General features: G+C 38.6%; 1 protein-coding gene across 5 annotated transcripts in view; it reads right to left on the bottom strand.

The window, feature by feature from the left end:
- Positions 1–992: 992 nt before the first annotated feature.
- Positions 993–21,100, bottom strand: part of DNM3 (dynamin 3) — a 563,955-nt gene continuing 543,847 nt past the window's right edge. For 3 of the 5 annotated variants that reach the window (XM_047840089.1, XM_047840090.1, XM_047840091.1), the window contains one exon: positions 4,705–10,754. In XM_047840089.1, coding sequence (XP_047696045.1) covers positions 10,685–10,754 — 70 coding nt within the window. In that variant the 3' untranslated portion in view covers positions 4,705–10,684. Of the gene's footprint in view, positions 1,141–4,704; positions 10,755–21,100 lie in introns of those variants that run through there. The other 2 variants (XM_047840082.1, XM_047840084.1) reach the window with 2 other exon arrangements.

Genomic DNA, 21,100 nt, shown 5'->3' with positions numbered 1-21,100 from the left:
ATTATGTCTTCTGTGTCTTTTCTAGATTTCTAGAAGTTTTACTTCATTTTTTCGCACTTAAAAAAAATACAGTATAGTTAGCATACAGTGTTGTATTAATTTCAGATGTACAATATAGTGATTCAACAATTCTCTACCTTACTCGGTTGCTCATCACAAGTGCGTTCCTCAATCCCCATCCCATATTTCACCCACCGCCTGCCCACCTCCCCTCTGGTAACCACCAGTTTGCTCTTTAGAGTTAAGAGTTGGTTTCTTGGTTTGTCTTTTTTCTTTGTCCATTTGTTGTGTTTCTTAAATTCCACATGAGTGAATTCATATGGTATTTGTCTTCCTCTGACTGACTTATTTCACTTAGCATCATACCCTCTAGGTCCATCCATGTTGTCGCAAATGGCAAGATGTCCTTCTTTGCTATGGCTGAGTAATATTCCATAGTATGTATGTATATACCATATTTCTTTATCTGTTAACGGACACTTGGGCTGCTTCCATAGTTTGGCTATTGTAAATACTGCTACAATAAACAGGGGTGCATATATCTTTTCAAATTAGTGTTTTCATATTCTTTAGGTAGATATTCAGTAGTGCAATCACTGGGTCATAGGGCAGTTCTATGTTTAGCCTTTTAAGGAACCTCCATACTTTTTCCACAGTGGCTGCACCAGTTTGCATTCCCACCAACAGTGCACAAGCGTTCCTTCTTCTCCACATCCTCGCCAACACTTGTGTCTATCTTTTCATGCTTTCATTGGACAGACATTTCAATTGAAGATAATTATTCTCCACCAAATAGCATCTTAAATAACCATGCTTTAAGAACCACCTAAACATAAGTATTTTTCAGTTTAAGTTCCTTACAAGATCAAACTACATATTTTCACCTTACCTGGTTTTAGTTGAAAATTATTTTCATCTGGGTCTTCTTTAGAAAATGAAACAGAACACATTTCATTTTTATATAGAATAAACTTTGTTTTTATTATAGACATGGATCAAAAATAAAAGTTTTTATGTACATATGACATGTAGTGCAAATGAAAGGCTTTTAAATACCACAGATAGATATGTTGTTGGAAACAAAAGGAGATGAATCATGGGGGTTAGGATGGTCGTCCTGGAACGGCAGGAGGGGGTCGCCTAGTGAAAACAAAACAAAACAAAATAACAACAACAACAACAAACGGATGCAGAGGAAGAAAACAATGTTTAAATTAAAAAGAAGTCCAAATAAGAGCATGCAAAATTATCCCACAAAAGTCAAATTCAAGTCAGACAAAAAACATGCAGACGTGCAGGGGAAATGAGAAAACACCACACGGCAAAGTTTGCGGTTCCCAGGACTTTTCCTGGCTCTTGACATTGTGCTAGGTATGAACCATTTGAGCCCACCCCGAAATCTGATGATTTTGTACCATGGGATGATAAACCCATGCAATCATATTCAGGAGAACTGGAAATAGTACCAGAGCCAAATACCTTTATAACCTTGAGTATTTTGTTTCTGAGCCCTGATTTTGTGACATTTGGTTCCTTCCAAAGATTTCGGTAAATGTTATAAAATCTCCATAGGGAGAGCAGAGTTGGTATAGAAATACGATAGGTAAAAAAAAAAAAAAAAAAAAAATTTTAAGATGAGGGAAATTAGAAGGAGTCACAAGATCAAATGAGCCATGTAATCATAATGCAGAAAATGTCAGGGGTTGAACTTGTAAATAAGAATCTGCTCCCCGTGAATATCCTGGTATGATAGCCTTTCCAGGCGAAGGGAAACTACAAGGCTAGGCCTGGTCCATGGGACCCTGGGATTCCGTCTCAGAGTTGTATACAACTGAAGTTCTGATTTATTCTGAACTGGGTCCAGGGTAAATGAGATGGAGTTTGCCAGATCTTTCTCCATATCCCTAGCCTGACTTGCATCTTGTCAGGCCTGCGCTTGTGAAATAAGGATCCAGAGTTGTGCTTCATTTTGACATCAGCCTCTCTGGATGATTTGGTGCTAGAAAGTAAACTCTACGTTGCATTGAACAGCCCTGTAAGTAGGAAAACAGCAGGCCAAATGAAACTTTCCCACTGGTTTCCAGCAGAAATCTGTACTTTAATTTCCTCTTTCTAACCAAATTGGTAATGAACTCAACATTCCGGCAAGTCATGGACCTGTGAGGTGAGCTCCGTACCCTACCCGCTGTGGGACTTCTCTCTGGCTATTCATCCAGGTGTCGGACAACATGCACACTTCCCTCTTACTCTCATAAGACTTCAGTGAGTGGAGCAATGAATTCTACAAAAAACAAAAACAAAAACAAAAACTTCTTTTTCATCTCCTACGAGATGTTAATGGAGCAAAACTGTTCTATTTCTGAGCAGTGGTAAAAAATCTTACCTTCCCTGAAGTCTGAGACCAATTTTTCTTTGGTCCAATTTAAGTGGGCTACGCTAAGGAGGCCTCTCATCCATTTAAATGATGAAGAACTTGTTTTTGGTAACCTTTCAACTGCGGGGGGTCTGCAAGCCTTTAGCTTTAGAGATCCAGGTAATGGGTATCCCTGGTGTTTTCATGAAGAAAGTGTAATTAAATTCCTGTCAGGCTCAATGAGATTTATCACCCGCCCAGCAAACAGAAACTATTTTTGAGTTCTGAAGGGGCTTTAGAACACTTTAATTACCTCAGCAGGGTGGGGAGGTGAGCCATTAACCTGAATAGCAAGTCCATAGTGCTCAAGAGCCATTCTGTTAACATATGCCAAAGCACTTTCCTGTTTGAGCTCGTTTGGTGTTCTAATGCAGAAACAGGATCAGAAACTCTATGTCTTGGAATATATTTCACCTGACAGCTAGGATGTTGGCTTGCAACATCAGAGTGACATTTATTCCCTCAGGCAGCTCCTTTCTTTTCCTCTTTACTTTCCAGGACCAACTTCCCTCTCATTGCCAAAAAAGCACTGTCAATGATGACACCATGTGGTGGCTCAGTGAGTTCTATCACGGATCATGGCGGTTTGGGTTTTCACTACCTTTCCAGAATTGTCTATATTACTTACACAATGCTGAAGTGCCTGAAGGCAAGCACTGAACATATTTGGGCTTTTTATATGAAGAGCTTTAAACATAGTACCTCATACTGCTGCTGCTTCTGACATGGAAGTTGGAATACTGAATTGGAACACGGAGCTGAAATACTGCGTAGCTAACAAATTTTAAAGGTCAACATGCTACTAGTCACCATACAAGCAAATCTGCCTGAGATTGTAGTCTCAGGTTATACTTTACGTTTTCTGAAAAATAACTTCAAAGAATTGAAGGAACAGGAGGGTAAGGAGGCAGGAAAGTATGTATGTATGAAACATGGGCATAATTCATATCTGAAAGACTCAATTATCAATAAGAGTGATGAATTACCCACATCCTCTTGGATCTACCTACCTCAATGCTACAATCCTTTCCTAGGGTGACATTCCTCTGGCGGGGTTCCTGGGAAGGTCTTAATGACTTTTTTCATTTCTGTTACAATCTCACCAAACATTCTCTGCTTGCTTTCTTTGCCTGTCATTTAGATAAACCTCATATCTGAGATCAGTGGGTGAGTCTGAAGCCTTGGGAAAGTAAGACAGGAAAGTCAAGAAGGACAGCCATTCCTATTTTTCTTTAATCTTTAATTTTAAATCAACCTGGATCCAACCCTTTATAAGAATATAATGGGGTAATGTAATTAATTTAAAGGGAGCTCTTTTTTGGAGAGTGAAAGAGAAAAAAAAGCTAATATGGAAAGTTAGCTGAGTCCTCCACAGGCTTACCAAGACTTGTTCCATGCATGTCTCCAATCTGCTTTCATGCCTCCTGCTCTGATGGGACCTTCCTCTTTGGGTCCAGTATACTGCTCTGACCAAGTCCAGAAAGGTGGTCATGGGTTGGGAACTCTGGGTGCTCTTACATTTGATTTCACCACCTGACTTTGTGTTAGTGACAGTCTGTACTGGACTAATCTCACTCGGTGCCTTTTCTCTCTCACCTAAAGCCCCTGAAACAGTCCTCACAACACTAGTCCTGTGAGGTGCTTTATGAACAAAGCATTGATGGTCAGATGAGCCTGAGAAACCTGTAGACACTGACACTCTCTTAGAGATTCACAATGCAATCTGATACTAAAGCTTCTGTAAAATCTTAGTAAAGAAACATTTAATTTTTAATCATCATTTCCCAAGTATATTTAACCAAGAAACCCTTGTGTTTGTGTAATGCCTACTAAAATCCCACGGGATGAACTTTGGGAAGCTCTGAATTAAGACTGTAGTTTTAGTCAACATCTCTTGTATGTACTCTAATTATTAGGCTGCCACAGTGTCAAAGAACATCAACAAACGGTCTTAAAAGTGGCAATGCCGGGTATGTGTTGAAGTACTAGGAAGTAGGGTATGAGATCCATCCAACCCAAAAACCAGATAGGTTTCTCAGTATGAAATTTAAAGATTCTGCTAATAAGCAGAAAAACAATCTTGAAAACTGAGGAGTTATTTACACTGATGCCAGAGCTATTTAAAAAAAAATTTTTTTTTTTAACATTTATTCACCTTTGAGGGACAGAGCAGGAGCAGGGGACGGACAGAGAGAGAGGGAGACACAGAATCAGAAGCAGACTCCAGGCTCTGAGCTGTCAGCACAGAGCCCGACATGGGGCTTGATCCCATGAATTGTGAGACCACGATCTGAACCAAAGTCGGACACTTAACTGACTGAGCCACCCTGGCGCCCCTGTGCCTGGGCTATTTTAAGACTACAAATGGTAATTTGCCAAATAGTTACCAAATAAGTAGTTCGCCAAATCAGGTCCTTTGGTTTTGATAATTTCCAGTTAGAAATGATTCGGAATAAAGAATCATGAAGTAACACACACACACACACACACACACACACACACACACACACCCCACAAGTGTACAGCATGATTCTCATCCTCTCTTTTCCAGTAAGGAGTTTCCTTTGAAGGCACTAATGTCTCCATTCATGCAAGATGTATAGATATGAAAAAGAAATTACAACAGGAAAGCATGAATTAATACAACAGCTTTTGCAATTCATCTTTTCACAATGAATGTATCCTGAACACAGAGAGGAAATAAACCAACATTCCTCTTCTCCCATTCCCTTCTTGTCTTCTGTTTTTGGGCGGATGGTTCAATCTGGGACTATGTACGTTGATACAGGACATATCATTAAAACTCTGTAACAAAGAGTCTCTATGCTCTGGAAACTGAAGATGAGGATGAGTTTAGTTACTACTGTTTAGTACTCTCCTATTCCATTTTCTTAATATTAGGGAAACTTAAGGAGTAACTTCTCCTCTCAATGCCCAATGAATAAACAATGGAGGCCAACTGTTGAGTTAAGAGCTCATTTTTTTTCTTGTAAGAAATGCCTTCTGTGGATCTAACATTTGGGCAGAATATTTTCTTTCCTTCTGCTTCCCAGGGTTTTTCATGAACATTTCCTTTTGATTAGCAAAATAAGATGGTGCCTCTTGTCAACGGTCACATTGCATCCTCCAACTGTCTAAGCCTTGTGTCCTTTTTTAACCTAGTTCAACACTGACTTTGAATCAGAAATAAAATGTCTCCTACTCTCCTGCCTTTGATTTGTCCAATTTGCTCTCTTTAAAAATCTTGTCCTTCCCCAAATTACTGACAATAATGCCAAATGCTATTCTCCATTTTGTTAATTTTGGGCCAATTTGATCAAAAGGGTTATAAGTATTTAGAAGCCTCACATTTTACTGATTTGCATGGATATGACTCAAATATATTATACAAGAATGAGGAAGGGGGGAGTCCTTCAAATGTTATCATTTATTTCAGGTTCAGAAATAACAGCTTCACATTTTCACAACAGGTACATGTGACCTTCGAGAATGATACAGGCTTGAGAAACTTGCTTCAAAAATTCCATTCACAGAGTCCATCCATATATCAGCATTAAGAAATCCTGAAAGTGCCAAGAAGACAGTGGAAAGTATTCTGGCTCAAATTAATTAAAGAATCAGTAGAGAAGGTTAAGATTTTGCTTCTATACACTGCTTCTTCATAAAAAAGCAAAAGAGGAATGTGATTCAGAAGAGGGAGAGAAAAGAAACAGACAAGCAAAACAAAGGCTATACATAGGAAATTAAACATACATCAAGTAATGGTGAAATTTCTGGACAAGAATAATAATTTTTTTATCAAACAGGCAGCAGACAATGCAAGAGGTTGACAAGTAATTTTTACCATAATTTTTAAAACATTACACAATGAGCAAAGTTTAAGGAATTCAAGGGTAAAAATTAAAAAAAAAAAAAAATGAATGCCTTGAGCTGAGCCATGTGTGAAACTCCAGACCAGAGAGGTGAGAAGTCTCACCAGTATACCAGTATGAACACGTCTTACGACAAACAGGAGACTCTTGTTTGAGTTCCCTCTCTCTTGCTCTCACACATATGCGCATTCTTACACATATATACAGATAGCAAAGCATATACTACGTATGTTTCAAAATATTCTTCAAGTTTCACGATACAGAGCACCACACAATTTTAAGCATACCAACTAGACAGGATGACTTAAGATTATCTAGAAGACATATTTGAGCTTTTAAGAAAGGAATGAGTGATCTAGCAAACTAATTATCGTTTCTCTACAATCATCTAGTTTTATTCACATTAAACTCTGAGCTCACAGGTAGCAGTCCTCTTGGTGGAATGATTTAAAACACTGGGCTTGAGTCTCATTTATTATCTCCTTTCACTGGGTTCCTCAGTTCAGAGACCTACTATTTAGGCTTTATTTTCAGTGGTAAGGACATTACTGTCAATTTCAAATACTTATGTCGTTTACCAAATGAGAAATGGTTACCTGAAAGAGGGGGTGGATGACCTATCTCTGAAGTATTAACTTCTTCCCTGCATTTCTAGAAAATTTACTCAGAAAAGTCCATTATTTTTATTATATTGCTGTCCCTCCACTTTATTTTTTGACATTTACTATAGAGAAAAAATGACTGTGTAGACCAATTTAGCTTTTTTTAAGGTTCAGCTCAGCAATCCAAGAATAATTTATAATTCCAATCAGACCGTAAAAGTGGGTTTCCAGATCTTACACTACATTTGGCAAAAGTAATTTCTTCTTAGATAGCAGTGCTGTGGACTTAGGTCCAAATGTCTGTGGATATTACTCTACCGTGTTATCACAGTAATTCTGAGCTTTGTGCCTCTCCTGGAAAAAATTTTGTAGACCTCATGTATGTTATCACAGTTATATGAACCACTGCCATCACATATTACGGCAGACCCTCCAAAGCGAGCTCTTGTATTAACACAGTTTAAAAAATATATTCATACCCACACACACCAAGCACGTGTACACATATTTACACCCATACATAGCATATATACACAATGCACAAACAATCACACACATGCTTGTGGCATTTTAACAAGTGCTCTTAAACCTACCTACCCAAAGGGGCACAAGACACATGTACTTACAGAAATGAACCTACCATGTATATACTGTACACACAGAGACACATGCATAGAAAATACGTTTGTACACAGAAAACATCAACATTTATCACATACTGGTATTAGGTCCCATTTCATATTTGAGAATTATGGCTACAGTCTATACTAAAAAGTCATAAAATTAATCTACATGACTACTTTTCAATTCTAAGTTTAGAAGGCATACAGTTATATCACAGGAACTGGTTTCCTTAGAATGTTTTGCAATAGAACAAGTTTGTATCTGAACAGGTAGGCAATTTGCTAATAACAGACCCTACTTGCTCTTCTGTGTTATAAATGACAGCTAAGATTAATATTCAGAAGAGTAATCTTGGTAGACGACTTCTGGAAATGCAATATATCTGCCCTAAATCAATACTATTTCAATAGTCTGTCCACAATTGAGTAAACAGTTATTCCAATGAGTCAATAAGCATGCAAGGTTTAGCGTGTGACAAGAAGTGATATACCTATCAAACAAACATACACAGTTTATTTTTCCAAATCCTAAAAATACTGTTATGTTTTATCTGATTATGCTAGGCATCTACTGTGTAGACAACATCAGAGCAATCAGTTAGGAGGAAGCTACACAAAAGATGAGGGGTGCTACGGAAAACTCTCAGCTCATTAGGCTACATTCCCACCTTAAGGCCTGGTATCAGTGCACTTTCCCCACCTCTTAGAGCTTCTGACTTCATTCACACTGACATCTCCTTTTAGCAGGATGCAAATCTTGGGGACATGGTATTCATACTAATTGTATGACACAGTACTGCAGCAAACTGAAAGTATTCTCCAACATGACTTCTGAAATTCCAAGGGAAGCTGGGTTCTGTTAGAAATAACTCACAAGTAAAAGAACAAAAATGTGCCTACAAAGAGAGACAATTGGGACAGTGAAACTGTAGGATTATAATCTGGGAGCAAAAGCCAAAGGCGATAAATGCCATTGTTTATGACTATATAAGATCAGTGGAAAGAAACTTGGAAAAACATCTCCAATTTTCTTTGACATGGTTCGTGCTGATCTAAGAACACACCAGTGGTTATCCACAATATTTTCCTTTAGCAGAAGGAAATTTTTGAAATACAGCAAAATGCAAAACCACATTTAGCACAAAGCCAAACCCTGAAGTATATAATCCGTTAGCTGCCTATTTTAGAGAATTCAAAGGAAGAAGCAAAGGAAATCCTAAAAAGAGGGAATTTTATGAAAAGACCTCACTGTAGATAATTTGTTTTACTGTGGACATTTACTTAACACATTTCCATTTAGCTGCAGGTATTTTAAAAATACATTATGTATCTTGCACATCTGTTCCATTCACAAAAGAGTTAAAGAGTTAAGATTTTTTTCAAAAGAGAAAAAAAAAGATGTGAGAAGATTCAGGGTGGTGTTCTTTATACAATCACTTGTAACTTAAAAGTTGAAATGTTCTTTTTGTAAATCTTGTATTCTCTGATTTTTCCCTATTGTAAGTGGACTAGCTGTAACCCTTTAGAAATAACCTCAGAACAATGCCATTCAACTTGGCAAGTTCTCTTTTTAATAATGGTTGAAAGTTTTTACTTCATAGTTTATGGGTGTCTGCTTTGGGTATAAACTACACAGGAAATTAAAGTTAAGTTAACATACAAATCATGTTTGCTGCTTTCAAAGGGAGACATTTCAGTTGGTGAAATCTGATTTACTTCTGTAGAATATGAAATAGTGTCATGGGACGCCACTATTCAGTGAGTACTTGCTCTGCTGTCTGGGAACAGTTAGCAGACAGAATTCCACTTGGCTTCTGGCTGTTTCCTACATGCTAATCATCTGGTCCTACATGGTCCAAAACTCAGCCTCAAGACTGAACTATTAACCCCCAAGCTAAACTGATTTTGTAAATTTTAGAAATGTTATTAGCATTTGCCAAGTTGCTTTAGATTTCAATGTCTTAATACCATTTAAAAAATTTTTTTTTAGAATGACTGGTATAGAGACTCTGAAGTTGTACAACTGCAAAAGTGTGAGCTCTGCTCTTAAACCATGGCATCTCTTACTAAATGACTTCTATTTTCATTCTAGGGCTCCCTTTAAAAATGGTTATCCCAGATAACCATATCTCAAGATCTATTGAGAAAGCCTAGAATGGATAGGAAGTTACATTAAACAGGTTTTAAAAGTAGGATAAATTCTTACACGGGGGAATTACAAATTAGTATGGAAAGAGAAATTTTTGCTCCAACCAAGTAAATAAATAAACAAACCGGAGTTAGTGTCAAAGTGTAGTTAGCCATGCCTAAAATGAGATCAGTACAAAAATTAAATATTTTCCATGTCAACCTTCACTGTAATCTATAAAGAGGTGAATATATTTGTGAATGAAGAAATTACATATTTCCAGACACTTCTAGAGATGTGAAATTTTGCTTCTTCCTTGAACTCTGAAACTAGCCAAATCTACTCACTGACTACCAAAAAATTAAGCTTTGATTCACTGTTGAATATGCTTCTAGCATGAAGCAAAACACAGTGGTATGAGGAAAAGCTCTCTAGAGCAAGCAATGCATTAACTTTTCCTTTGCAAACTACCTTGTGCTTCTGGAAAAGTTTTATTCTTAAGGAGTCCTAATTAAAAAACAACAACAACACTTCCTAGCAGTCCTATGAAATAAAGCAAAAGGAAAGAGGATAGATCTATAATGGGTAATTATAGAGTAGGAGTAAACATTAATAACAGACAACATAATTTTTGTCAGCCAAACAGAATGTGGGAAAATAAGTATGTATGGCTTAGGTCTAAGCCCACCATCTCATAGCTCTTAAGAATTATACTTAATGGGCTACCTGGTGGATAACCTGGGAACTTGTCCAAAGCAATTTCAATATATGCCAGGGTAGGCAAATGATCTCCCACTACTGGGCTGCTATACAAACCTACCCTTGGTCAATATACGACATATAAAGCCTCGAAAGGTTAGCAGTTTTCAAGAGTCAAACTCCAAAGGTCTGATACACCATGAGCAAAGAAGATGAGCAATAATGCATTAGTAAAACTGGTTACTTGCCTACTGATGTCCACACATGCGACTACTCATGATTTACTGATCAAATATGTTGCTTTCGCATAATTCATTAGTAATTAATTGCCATGCCAGACACTTCGTTTAGTCTAACAGGGAGGATTCTAGTGGACGGATTATAGTGGGACGAGTTGGTGATGGGGGTGGTCTCCGGCTAGAAAGAGAGAAAGAGAAAGGTAAAGAAACAAGTAGAATATCTAGCAGAAGGCTGTCCCAAAGACACTGAGAGAGTCATGGCACACATGCTCATGCACAGACAGGCCAGCAGGAGTGGTTGCCATCTGTAATGATTTTAACAGTGTCACCTCAGTCATCGAGCATTTTTAAACAAAAATACGCTAATTTTTTCATATGCAAATCTTTCTCAAAACTGAGGCTGTCCCTCCCAATACTAAAATAATAATTAAATCATTTAAAAGCTATCTGAAATATACTGCACATGTCTTCGCCAATAGAGAATGATTATATAGGGTGAACTCTGTTAGGTTACGCCGACTCCAGGAACTTATAAGATATACTAGGCTTCAGGGAATTCTGGGTTTTGAATTTTTATTTCCCTTTAAATAATATTCTTTCTCCTTTTTTCACTGTCAGAATGTTAGTTATCACTTCTCATTGCCTTTAGCAGTAGAATTCTCCAATTTATTCTTTTACTTCTAATTTGCAGGGACCTAGAAAACCAGAGAATCAAGGTTTTCGAGTTCTCTACAATAAGTGTCAACAGGCTCAGGATGAGTATCACTCAGTTTCTGGTCAGTAATGGTGTTTCTGAGGTCAGCTGAGGTTGCTGAATCAACTCGAGATAATGAAATATTACTGTACGTGAGAATCTCAAATTTACCATGTAATATTCTTTATTTCCTGAACCCCTACATTTACTTCCTAAGTGTATTAGTAAACTTTGTGTGGACTTGATTTTGTATGTAGTATCTTGGGGAGTAATTTTTGTAACCAGCAAAATTCAACAAATTCTCCAAAGCTAAACCTTTCTTCTTGATAAAACTCTCCCATTGATTTTTTCAGAAAGATTCCTTCTGAAGTATAGTCATGTCTTGCAGTTGTTTCCGCATTGGAAACACTAGCATGATTAAATCAAACATCCCTTCTCAGGTATGAAGAAGTGAAGATAAAAAAATTAAAGAAAACAATCATAAAATGTTTAAAAATCACAAAGCTATAAAATAAAACTAGACGGTCAAGGAAAAAATAAAAGCAGAAGAGATATTGGTGACCAGTGGTATAAATACCATTTAGGCACAAACTCATAGATATTGGCAGATATCTATGGTCCCTGCACCTGAAAAATGTCCAAGAGGCGTTAGAGGAAAGATTTCCTTGGGAAGGTGCACTCCAATTTAACCTCTTATGCTGGTCTTATCATTAGGCAGGCACTCTATTTTATTTATTTATTTTATTTTATTGTTTATTTATTTTGAGAGAGAGAGAGAGAGAGAGAGAGAGAGAGAGAGAGGTGGGGAGGGGCAGACAGAGAATCCCGAACAGGCTCCATGCCACCAGTGCAGATGCGGGGCTCAAACCCATGAACTGTGAGATCATGACCTGAGCGGAAGTTGGACACTTAACTGACCGAGCCACCCCGGCCGTCCCCAGGGACTCAGTTTTTTAAAGTGTAACTGGAGATTCCTTACAGGCACAGTAACCAAATTAAACCGTTCAATACTAGTTGTTTAATTTGAGTAAACAAATAAGTCCTCTTTTTTCCAGAAAGGCTACTGGCTACCATGACCACCTGAAATGTTTTGAGTATTCCCTGCTAGGAAAAGTCCTCCCAGACCATGCGAAAGCACCTGCCTTTCCACCACCATACTGCTCGTTTTCATTTAAAAGGACCATATTTATTTAGCTTATGTCCTGAATCTTGAACCTGAATCATTTTCTCCTTTGATGTGAAGTTTCTAGAGGCCAGAGGTCACATCCACTTAACTGGCCTCATACAGTGTTGAGCGTGATATTACGTGCAATTACGTCCTCAGTGCTGTTTTGTTCATCTGCTAGACCTGCTATCCATCCTTCAAGACTCACCTCTGTGATGTCTTCTCTGACCTACTTCCCCCATCTTGATACAGTTGCTTCGAAAGCATCTCAGCATATTTCTATTACAACCATCACACTGAATCCTAATTAGGTTTGTATGTTTACCTCCACTGATGAGAAACGGGCTGTATCTTACTCATCTTCCTATTCTTACAGGGTGTGCTCATCATTCAGCCACTGAACAACTGACCACTGACGACTGAATAAATTAAAGTTATCCCCAGAAGTAAGAAGCAATTGATGAATACAGGGTGCCCAGGTGGCTCAGTTGGTTAAGCATCCAACTTCAGCTCTGGTCATGATCTCACAGCTTGTGGGTTCAAGCCCCACGTGGGGCTCTGTGCTGACAGCTCAGAGTCTAGAGCCTGCTTTGAATCCTGGGTCTCCCTCTCCCTCTGCCCCTCCTCCTGCTTGCACTGTGTCTCTTTCTCTCTTAAAATAAATAAACTTAATAATAAAGTAAACAGAGAAGCAATTGATGAGTATTCACTGATCTTTACATTACATAAAGATATTTGTTAGTCAATCATTGCTGCTGCAGAAAGAAAAAAAAAAGCTACAGTGACATGTAGGATTTTGACCTTTGGAAATGTTACCTATAACATATATACTCAATTTTTTAATAGATGTTTGGAGTAAGTATTAAATAATAGGCCCCCTGTCCTCAGCGAGTTTGATAAATAGTCACATAACCCATAGAAATGTATTCTTAGCAATTAAGCAGTTCTGGGAGGTGGGGAGGGAGTTGGCCAGAATTTGAACTTGAAGGAAGGAAACTCTACCAGAAGATTCAATAATGGGTTGGACTTAATTAGGGGATTTTTTTAAAGTGGATATTAAATTATAAATTCAGTGAGAGGCAGGATACAACATGGCATGGCGGGTTGGTAACTGTTTCCTGCATGCATGATAGCTTGCACCAAGGATTGTAGCAAAGGGAGAAACGAATACAAACTAAGTTCTCTTCTGATCCTTTTGTTCTTGGCTGAAATGTCATTCCTCAGTCGTTCCTGACCATCCTATAGTTTCCAACCACCCTGCCCCAGTCACTTCATGGTATTTGTGTATTTCATAGCACTTAATCCTATTTGTAATTATTATTTATTCACTAGATTATTGCCTATAGTTTCTGATAAATTCTTTGAGAGCAGAGACCACATACATATTGTGTATTTATTATGTATATTCAGCATTTAGCATAATGTGATTATGCAGTGAATAAAAGAAGGCAGTGAATAAAAATTTATTAAATAATGTACAAATGAATGACTGAAAAGTGTCTAAACAAAGATGTTTGGCTAGGTTAGAGTACAGGCCAGATCAGAGGGGACAGATCCAATGGGGCCAAGAATAGTTTTGAGGTGTTTATCTGCGAGTTTCCGCTGATAGAGTACTAGATCTGGAGTCAGGAGACATGAATTCTAGCTCCAACTGCCAATTTGTACCTTCACTAACCACCGGAAGTTCTTTAGAGAACTTCCTGAGTTTCCCCATCACAGGCATAGGAGACTCAGACTAGATGATCTATAACATGCTTTCTAGTTATACGTTGCATGCAAAATGTATTGAGCGTCTACTATGTGGACTGCATTATGATGCATGATTTTTAAAAACTCAGAATCTATTCAGAGTGGAAGATGAGCAGGATAGACAAGTATGCAAGTGGTTTTTACTATCGCACCTCATTTCAAGTGGAAAAAGCAGGGGCAAATATGATTTCAGCTGCAGTATATAAAACTTGGAAGACGTAAGAGAATGTAGGTCTATAATGAGGTTATAAGAAATTAGAAATTATGGGATGAGGATGGGAGGGAGGAGTTCAATCATGGGGATAGAGAAGGGAGAGATTTAAATGTTCTGATGGCCCAACTGCTGCTCATTAATCTCGTCCCCAGTTTTGGATCATGCTGATGGACCAAGAAAAAGACAACGGTAATGGGCAAATGCAGAAAGGAAGCAAGGCAGGACACTAGGGGAACGTAACTGTCTGCTCTGTGCTGGCACTTTTGTCTTTTCTTGTCAAACTTGCAAGATCTTTGGCTCGTGGCATGGTTTTTAATAAAGAAATCAGGAGAATCTCTCCATTATGAGCTCTTTAAAAGCGTCCCTTAGGGCCTTGCATTAAATAGGCACTGCATACCTGTGTGGTGAATCAATGACTAAAAGGATAAAGGACAAAATTTCCATCGTGTACTTTTAAAATAATTGTGACGTCTTTAAAATATGCACCATTTCAGGTTAAAGTAACCCATATATATATATATATATATATATATATATATATATATATATGCTTAGTAATTAAAAATCCTGAAAGATCCCCCTCCCCACCCTCCTAGAAGGAATAAGCATCATTTTGTTTCCAAAACAAGAAAACTCTACTAGGAAGCAATTCAGGAGGAGCATTAAGTTGTTCAGTGTGATTTTCTTAATAAGCGATCCTGTTTGCCAACTTGAAGACCAGAAATGCATTTAAGGTTTACTGTTAAGGCCATTTCATTGGTCTACTTCCTAACCGTTCAAAGAGTTTCCAAAGACATTCACCTCATAAGACAGTTTGTTTTGGGCAAAGCAAAATTGTTTTGTACCAAATTTTGCTCAGTTGCTTTGTTTAGTGATGGGCTTCATTAAGTAACCCATTACATGGAACTGGAGCATCTTGCATCACTTAGTGTTTATTGAAACACTGTGTTGTGTGTGGGCGGTTTATGGTTATGATAGAAGAGCCATGTTTCTGCTTCCAAATCAAAGGGAAAGATGTAATACTTGCAGTTGCATTTGTAGCTGCAGGGATGAACCTTTTACAGTCTTTTGGACAATGACAATTTTTGTAAGAAAGTCCAATGCTCATGCAGGGTGGGTGGCATTGAGGGCGGGGGTGGGGTGGGGACTGGCTTTACTGATAAGAGAAAAATGCATTATTTGTCTTACTGTCTCTTTCAGTTCTCTTCTAAGAATGGAAGAACTAAAATTTCATCTGCTCTGCTTTGGGTTAGCTGGTTTTGAGTATTCATGATGTGAGGCCTATCTTAACAGGGGTTGGGGGAGAATTCTATAGGGCAAATTGCTTTAGTGTGGGGTGGTGGTGGAAATAAATGACTGTTCCTCTAGTTTCTTGCCACCAGGTACCATAACACTGATTGTTGAAATGGCTTGGTCTTTCTGCCCCTGCCTTTATTCCTTGTTGGGGTGGGAAGTGGGAATTATGAGACTGGTAAATGTATGAGCCAGACTGAGTCTACGCAGCTCAGTTTCCTTCCTCTTCTATGTTTAAACTAAGATTTCCGGACTCCCAGGCCAGGATTCTTTCTACTGGACAGTTACATTAGCATGTGCTAAGGCAATGGTTCTCAAATTGGACCATGAGTCAGAATTCCCAGGTGGGCTTGTGAAAACTGAGACTGCTGGGTACCACACAGTGTTTCTAATGTGGTGAGACATTTCTAGCAAGTTCCTAGATGCTGCCGATGCTGCTGGTCCTGGGACCAGGTTCTGAAAACCATTGTTCTAAGGTATAATAAGTGATTTTGGTCTTACTTTATTAGCAATTCAATTCACTTGCAGATAAAGTATGAGCAAAAAGAGAAAGTACCGAAAAAAAACTCTTAAGAAGGATGAAGAAATGATTATAGAAATACTTTGACACGTTTGAGAATTAGATGTAAGATGGGTCAGAGAGGTGTTAGGTTTATTTTGTAAAGACCAAGATACTATATCTCTGACAGTTCTCTTGTTAGTCATCACCAGAAGAATATACTTGCTTAGGGAAGCTTATATTTGCTTATGATAATGTCAGTAAGTACAGAAAGTAAGTATCTATGAACATGCATTCCAAATTGTCATCTTTGGAGAGGGTTAAGACTGAAATCCAACCTAAATTAGCTAGGTGAACCACCCTCTCCCCCCCCCCCCCAAAAAAAGGAAACACTCAAAAAAGATATACAAACATTAACACATCTAGAGGAATGAGATATGCCTACCAGGGTAGTATTTGCCTAGAAAAGGATATGCAACAGGCTTCTTTATACCACAAGTTCTCCTCATTAAAGATAATTGAGGCTTTAAAATACTTCTGTCTCAAAAATTCAATTTACATAGAATTACATTAGGATGATGGTAGAGTTACACATCCCAGTTTCTAGGAGTCACGGGATCTGATACTAACTTGCCCAACTTGTTTATCTTATTGATGAAACAGGTAAAAAACAAAACAAAAACAAAAACACCCTTTTTTAAAAGAAGGGTTTTGTGTACTGAACCATAAGAAGTAAGGCTACATCTGGGGAATTTCTTAGAAAACAGAACAAAATAGAACTAAAGCAAAAACTGCTTCTGAGTTTTATAAAATCATAAAGAGCACCTCCCACAGTGGGCTCTGCTGGGCTTGTCTCGAAAGCAGCCCCAGGCACACATGGCCCTGGTGGATCAGCTGAGTCGGGGGTGTCCATAGTCTCTCTCCCTTGGGAACTGTAATGCCTTGTCTCTCCACGGTCCTCCTGAATTACGTCATCCTTGCATTGTTTTTCACAGTTTAAGGCATGTATATATAGTTTATACATAGTTCATCATCTGAATGACATTAATAAACTTCCAATGAACCAAGATTATTCTTTATCCTGCTGACAGTCCTCCACAGCACCTGCAGAGGGCAGTGTCCCAACTAGTAGTTCAGTGGATGGGAATGAACGAATATGCCAAGGACAAATCAGGAGAGCACCTCTGGGTGAAATGGAACAGCAACTAACTAGGACCTTCCCCTTGCAAATGTCTGCTCTACCAGCTTATGAGACAGTATTTTAAACACAGTTGCGTTTGTGCTTTGCTTCTTATTTTGAGCATTTATTAACAAAACAGATTTGCATATCTATAAGCTTTGAGGCTGTTTTAAAAAATGCTACAATGGTCAGGATATTGACCACATGGAAGATAGTAGTTTGTAATTTATTATAAAAAATAATATAGGCTGCTATCCAGCATATTTTTGGCCTTTTCAGCGTTAGTAACACAATGAGCCAATACTGTCCAAGAATAGTTTACAGTAGATGTTGGAAAGAACAGAGAACTTGGAGTCCACTTAAAGGGTTTAAGAATTCTCTAATATGATTCGTGCTACATATTAGAGCCAGTTTCTTTCCCCTGTGAAAATGAACCCATGATTTTATAACATATGTCATTGGGAAAGTATGAATCAGTTGATGGAATCTGAAGTAAGAACATAAGGGGAAAAATAGTCCACAACTGTTGTTTGATGATATAAACATCTAATATCCTGTATAAATTAGTCCCTGAGATACATGGTAATTTTAATCTCCCTCCCCACATGGATTTCATTCATAGGACAGTACAGATATACCCACTTCCGTGATTCCAGCAAAAAAGTAACTTAAAGGATGATTTGCTCACATTAACTCTGCTCACTTTGTGATTTGTACAAAATAATTTTATAATAGCATTCAGGCGGGCAAGCGTTTGAATAGAACAGAACAAGAGAGAAAGTATTTGTGTTTAAATTCTTAAAAAATTTTTAAAAAAAATATTTATTTACTTTTGAGAGAGAGAGAGAGAGAGAGAGAGAGAGAGAGAGACAGAATGTGAGCGAGGGAGGGGCAGACAGAGAAGGAGACACAGAATCTGAAGCAGGCTCCAGGTTCTGGGCTGTTAGCACGGAGTCCGATGTGGGGCTCGAACCCACGAGATCATGACCTGAGACAAAGTCGGATGCTTAACCGACTGAGCCACCCAGGAGCCCCTAAATTGTTTCCTACAGTACACTAAATATCGGGTTAATTCCAAAATAAATTTCGATTAAGTGCTGCACACCAACTCATTTTGTATTCTTTCATTTCCCGGTAAGCCCTGTTTATGTGCTACGTGCTGTGTTAAGTCAGAGGTACGGAAACATAATCACTGCCTAGGAGTTTCTATTCGAGATGGGGCAACAGTGTAAGTGCTCTGACAGGGCTGTGCCTCAGGAGTTTCAGGGACACCTGGAGTCTTAGCCTGGGATTGGAAGGTTAGGGGGTTAGAAGGACTTCCAGAAAGCAAGGGAAGTTGAGGGGACTGGCAGCCCAAGAAATAGGAAATAGTATGTGTGAAGGAAAGAAAGCTAGAAAAAAAAAAGCACTGTCAGTTTGAGAAACAAAATGTTGTCTTGTTCTTTATCACAAGTGTCAAAATTCCTTGTTTTGCTCTGAGTCCTAATTCATAAAACGGAGAACTTAGAGGGTTTGGGGTTGTATTGCAATATGATTCCTTAACAGCATTATTTTTGAGATTAAAAAAACCCCATGGTTTAGCCTCTGGACTGTTATCACTGACAACAGAAAAGCTGGGTGGAGGGAAAGACTCAAAGATCTGCAAAGAAGCAGAAGGTGAGAGGGATACAGTGGTAAAAGAAAGGATGTGGCTTGAAAAGAGTTTTGCACGCACATGGCTATTGAATGAAGTTAGGCAGTGTCCCTTCCGATGATTTTCTTCCATTTCTCTCCCTCTCTCCTCTTTTCTCCCTCCCTCCCTCCCTCCCTCCTCCTCTCTCTCTCTTTTGAGAAATCCCCAAAGAGATCTCCAAGAACTTACATGATGTAGAAACCTAGTCCCATTGATGTTGCTGGGGCACAACTATGTCTAACCCTCTTCATCTTCTTCTGTCCTCTTCTCCCTGCCCTCCCCCTCACTCCCACCCCAGGCACCAGGGGAAGGGGTTGGCCAACTCCGCCATTTGGGGGAAGGAGGAGAGGTTGGGAAGGAGGTGCTAAGAACCAGCTACTGGGAGAGGAGATGCACATTCCTTTGTCATCTTAAGTCAGTGAGAAGAGGAAAAAGAAGCAGGGATGGGGAGGAAAAAGGCGCCCCTTTGAATCTCTACATAGAACTGGAATATTTGTTTCTGGTTTGGAAAGACAGAAAAGGCTTTTTGTCCCTCTCTGACAGAGGGCAAGAGTCTTGCAGCCATGAGTATCGGACTTGGGGCCTTACCTCAGGGCATATATGTGACTAGAAATATTGATGGAAAAGTTAACTTTCTAATTCCTTTTATTTTAGTAACAAAAAAACAGAGATCAAGGAATTTGAAGACTTAGGGAAGATTTATGTGGCACCAGTGTTTCACTTCTGCCTGACCGTGATACCTGGTAAATTAAAAGGCCAGTTTTAAAAGCACCACGTGATATTTTTTCTGGCCACTTACGCCTATAAGTCCAAGTGGCAGAAATGGAGACAAAGAGTTACCGGTTTACTAATTACAATCCCAGTGATGATTAAAAAAAAAAAAAAAAAAAAATCCAGCAGGAGGAGCTCTAACATGCCTTAGAGCTCAAGTTTTAAAAACAAAAAAGTTTAAAGCAAACAGGAAAACAGAGAGGCAGTGTGCCTCACAAGCTGCCATGTCAGTGAACAAATATGTGACTAAGTCCAATTAAATGCTTAGTGCATAGCCAGGTGATGATCCTGGTGGAGACAGAGTGGCCAACATTCCCCCTTCCACGAGTCTCCTCGTTCTGATACAGCTAGACTGGGATTGAGCCATGGCGTTAGCTCTCACAAAAGAGGGAGCAAAAGGCCGATTTCTAGGCAAGTCTACAAGTAATTATTTTCCTCTTAAAGTGTCATACTGTTCCTAAAAGAGTCTTTGATGCTGCCTCAAAAACTGCATTTAAAAACAGAATTTTTATCAGGGGCTGAAGGTACTACAAAAACTCCCAAATGTTCCCTCTCCTTTACTCGACGGCTTGATGGGTGCTTTTATTTTTTTTTTACTTTTATTTTTTTTTAAATGAGGGAAATGCTGTGTTTGTAAAAATTGGTGCTAAAAGGGCAAGGAATCATATGTCCCCTGGGCCATGTAAAGAGTCTGCAGAAAGAATTATAGCTTTCTAACACACGCACACACATCAACTGGAACACAAAGAATTTACTCAAGAAAACTGAAAAGTATATGAATTTAACAGTTATAGGATTTGAGGGGTAAGCCTTTCCATTCTGGACAGTGTTGTGGGAGTGGAGTGGACGAGTGGGCATAGAGGATGGTCAGAATTACTTAACCTGAAGGAAACTTTCAACCAATCCCTTTTAATCTATTGCCAATAAGAAGTCAAACTTTTTGTTTTACACCTTAATGGTATGCCCACATTTAAAATTTTTATACAAGCTTCTACAGAAACTTTAACTAGACCAATTCAGACCAAAAGTCACTAAATAAAGCTAGTCTAGACGGAAAAATCTATGAAAACCATATGTCTTTTAGGCATCTGTCTTACAAAAACTGCCATCATCCTGGAGGAATAGTTCACAAAATATGCTTTTAGGAAAACACTGCTGTAATGACCATGGAGCTGTGCTTAAGAAGACGGCTTGACTTGGAGAAAGTGAAGCCAACATGTTTACAAGTGAAAGGCTCTCATTTCTACATACATCTGTCTGTAAACATCACGGAAAGGACAGGCAAAG

Source organism: Prionailurus viverrinus, chromosome F1 (assembly GCF_022837055.1).
Source record: "Prionailurus viverrinus isolate Anna chromosome F1, UM_Priviv_1.0, whole genome shotgun sequence".
Lineage (NCBI taxonomy): Eukaryota > Metazoa > Chordata > Mammalia > Carnivora > Felidae > Prionailurus > Prionailurus viverrinus.
Note: the sequence above shows the minus strand (reverse complement) of the source record. Positions and strands in the feature narration are given on the sequence as shown.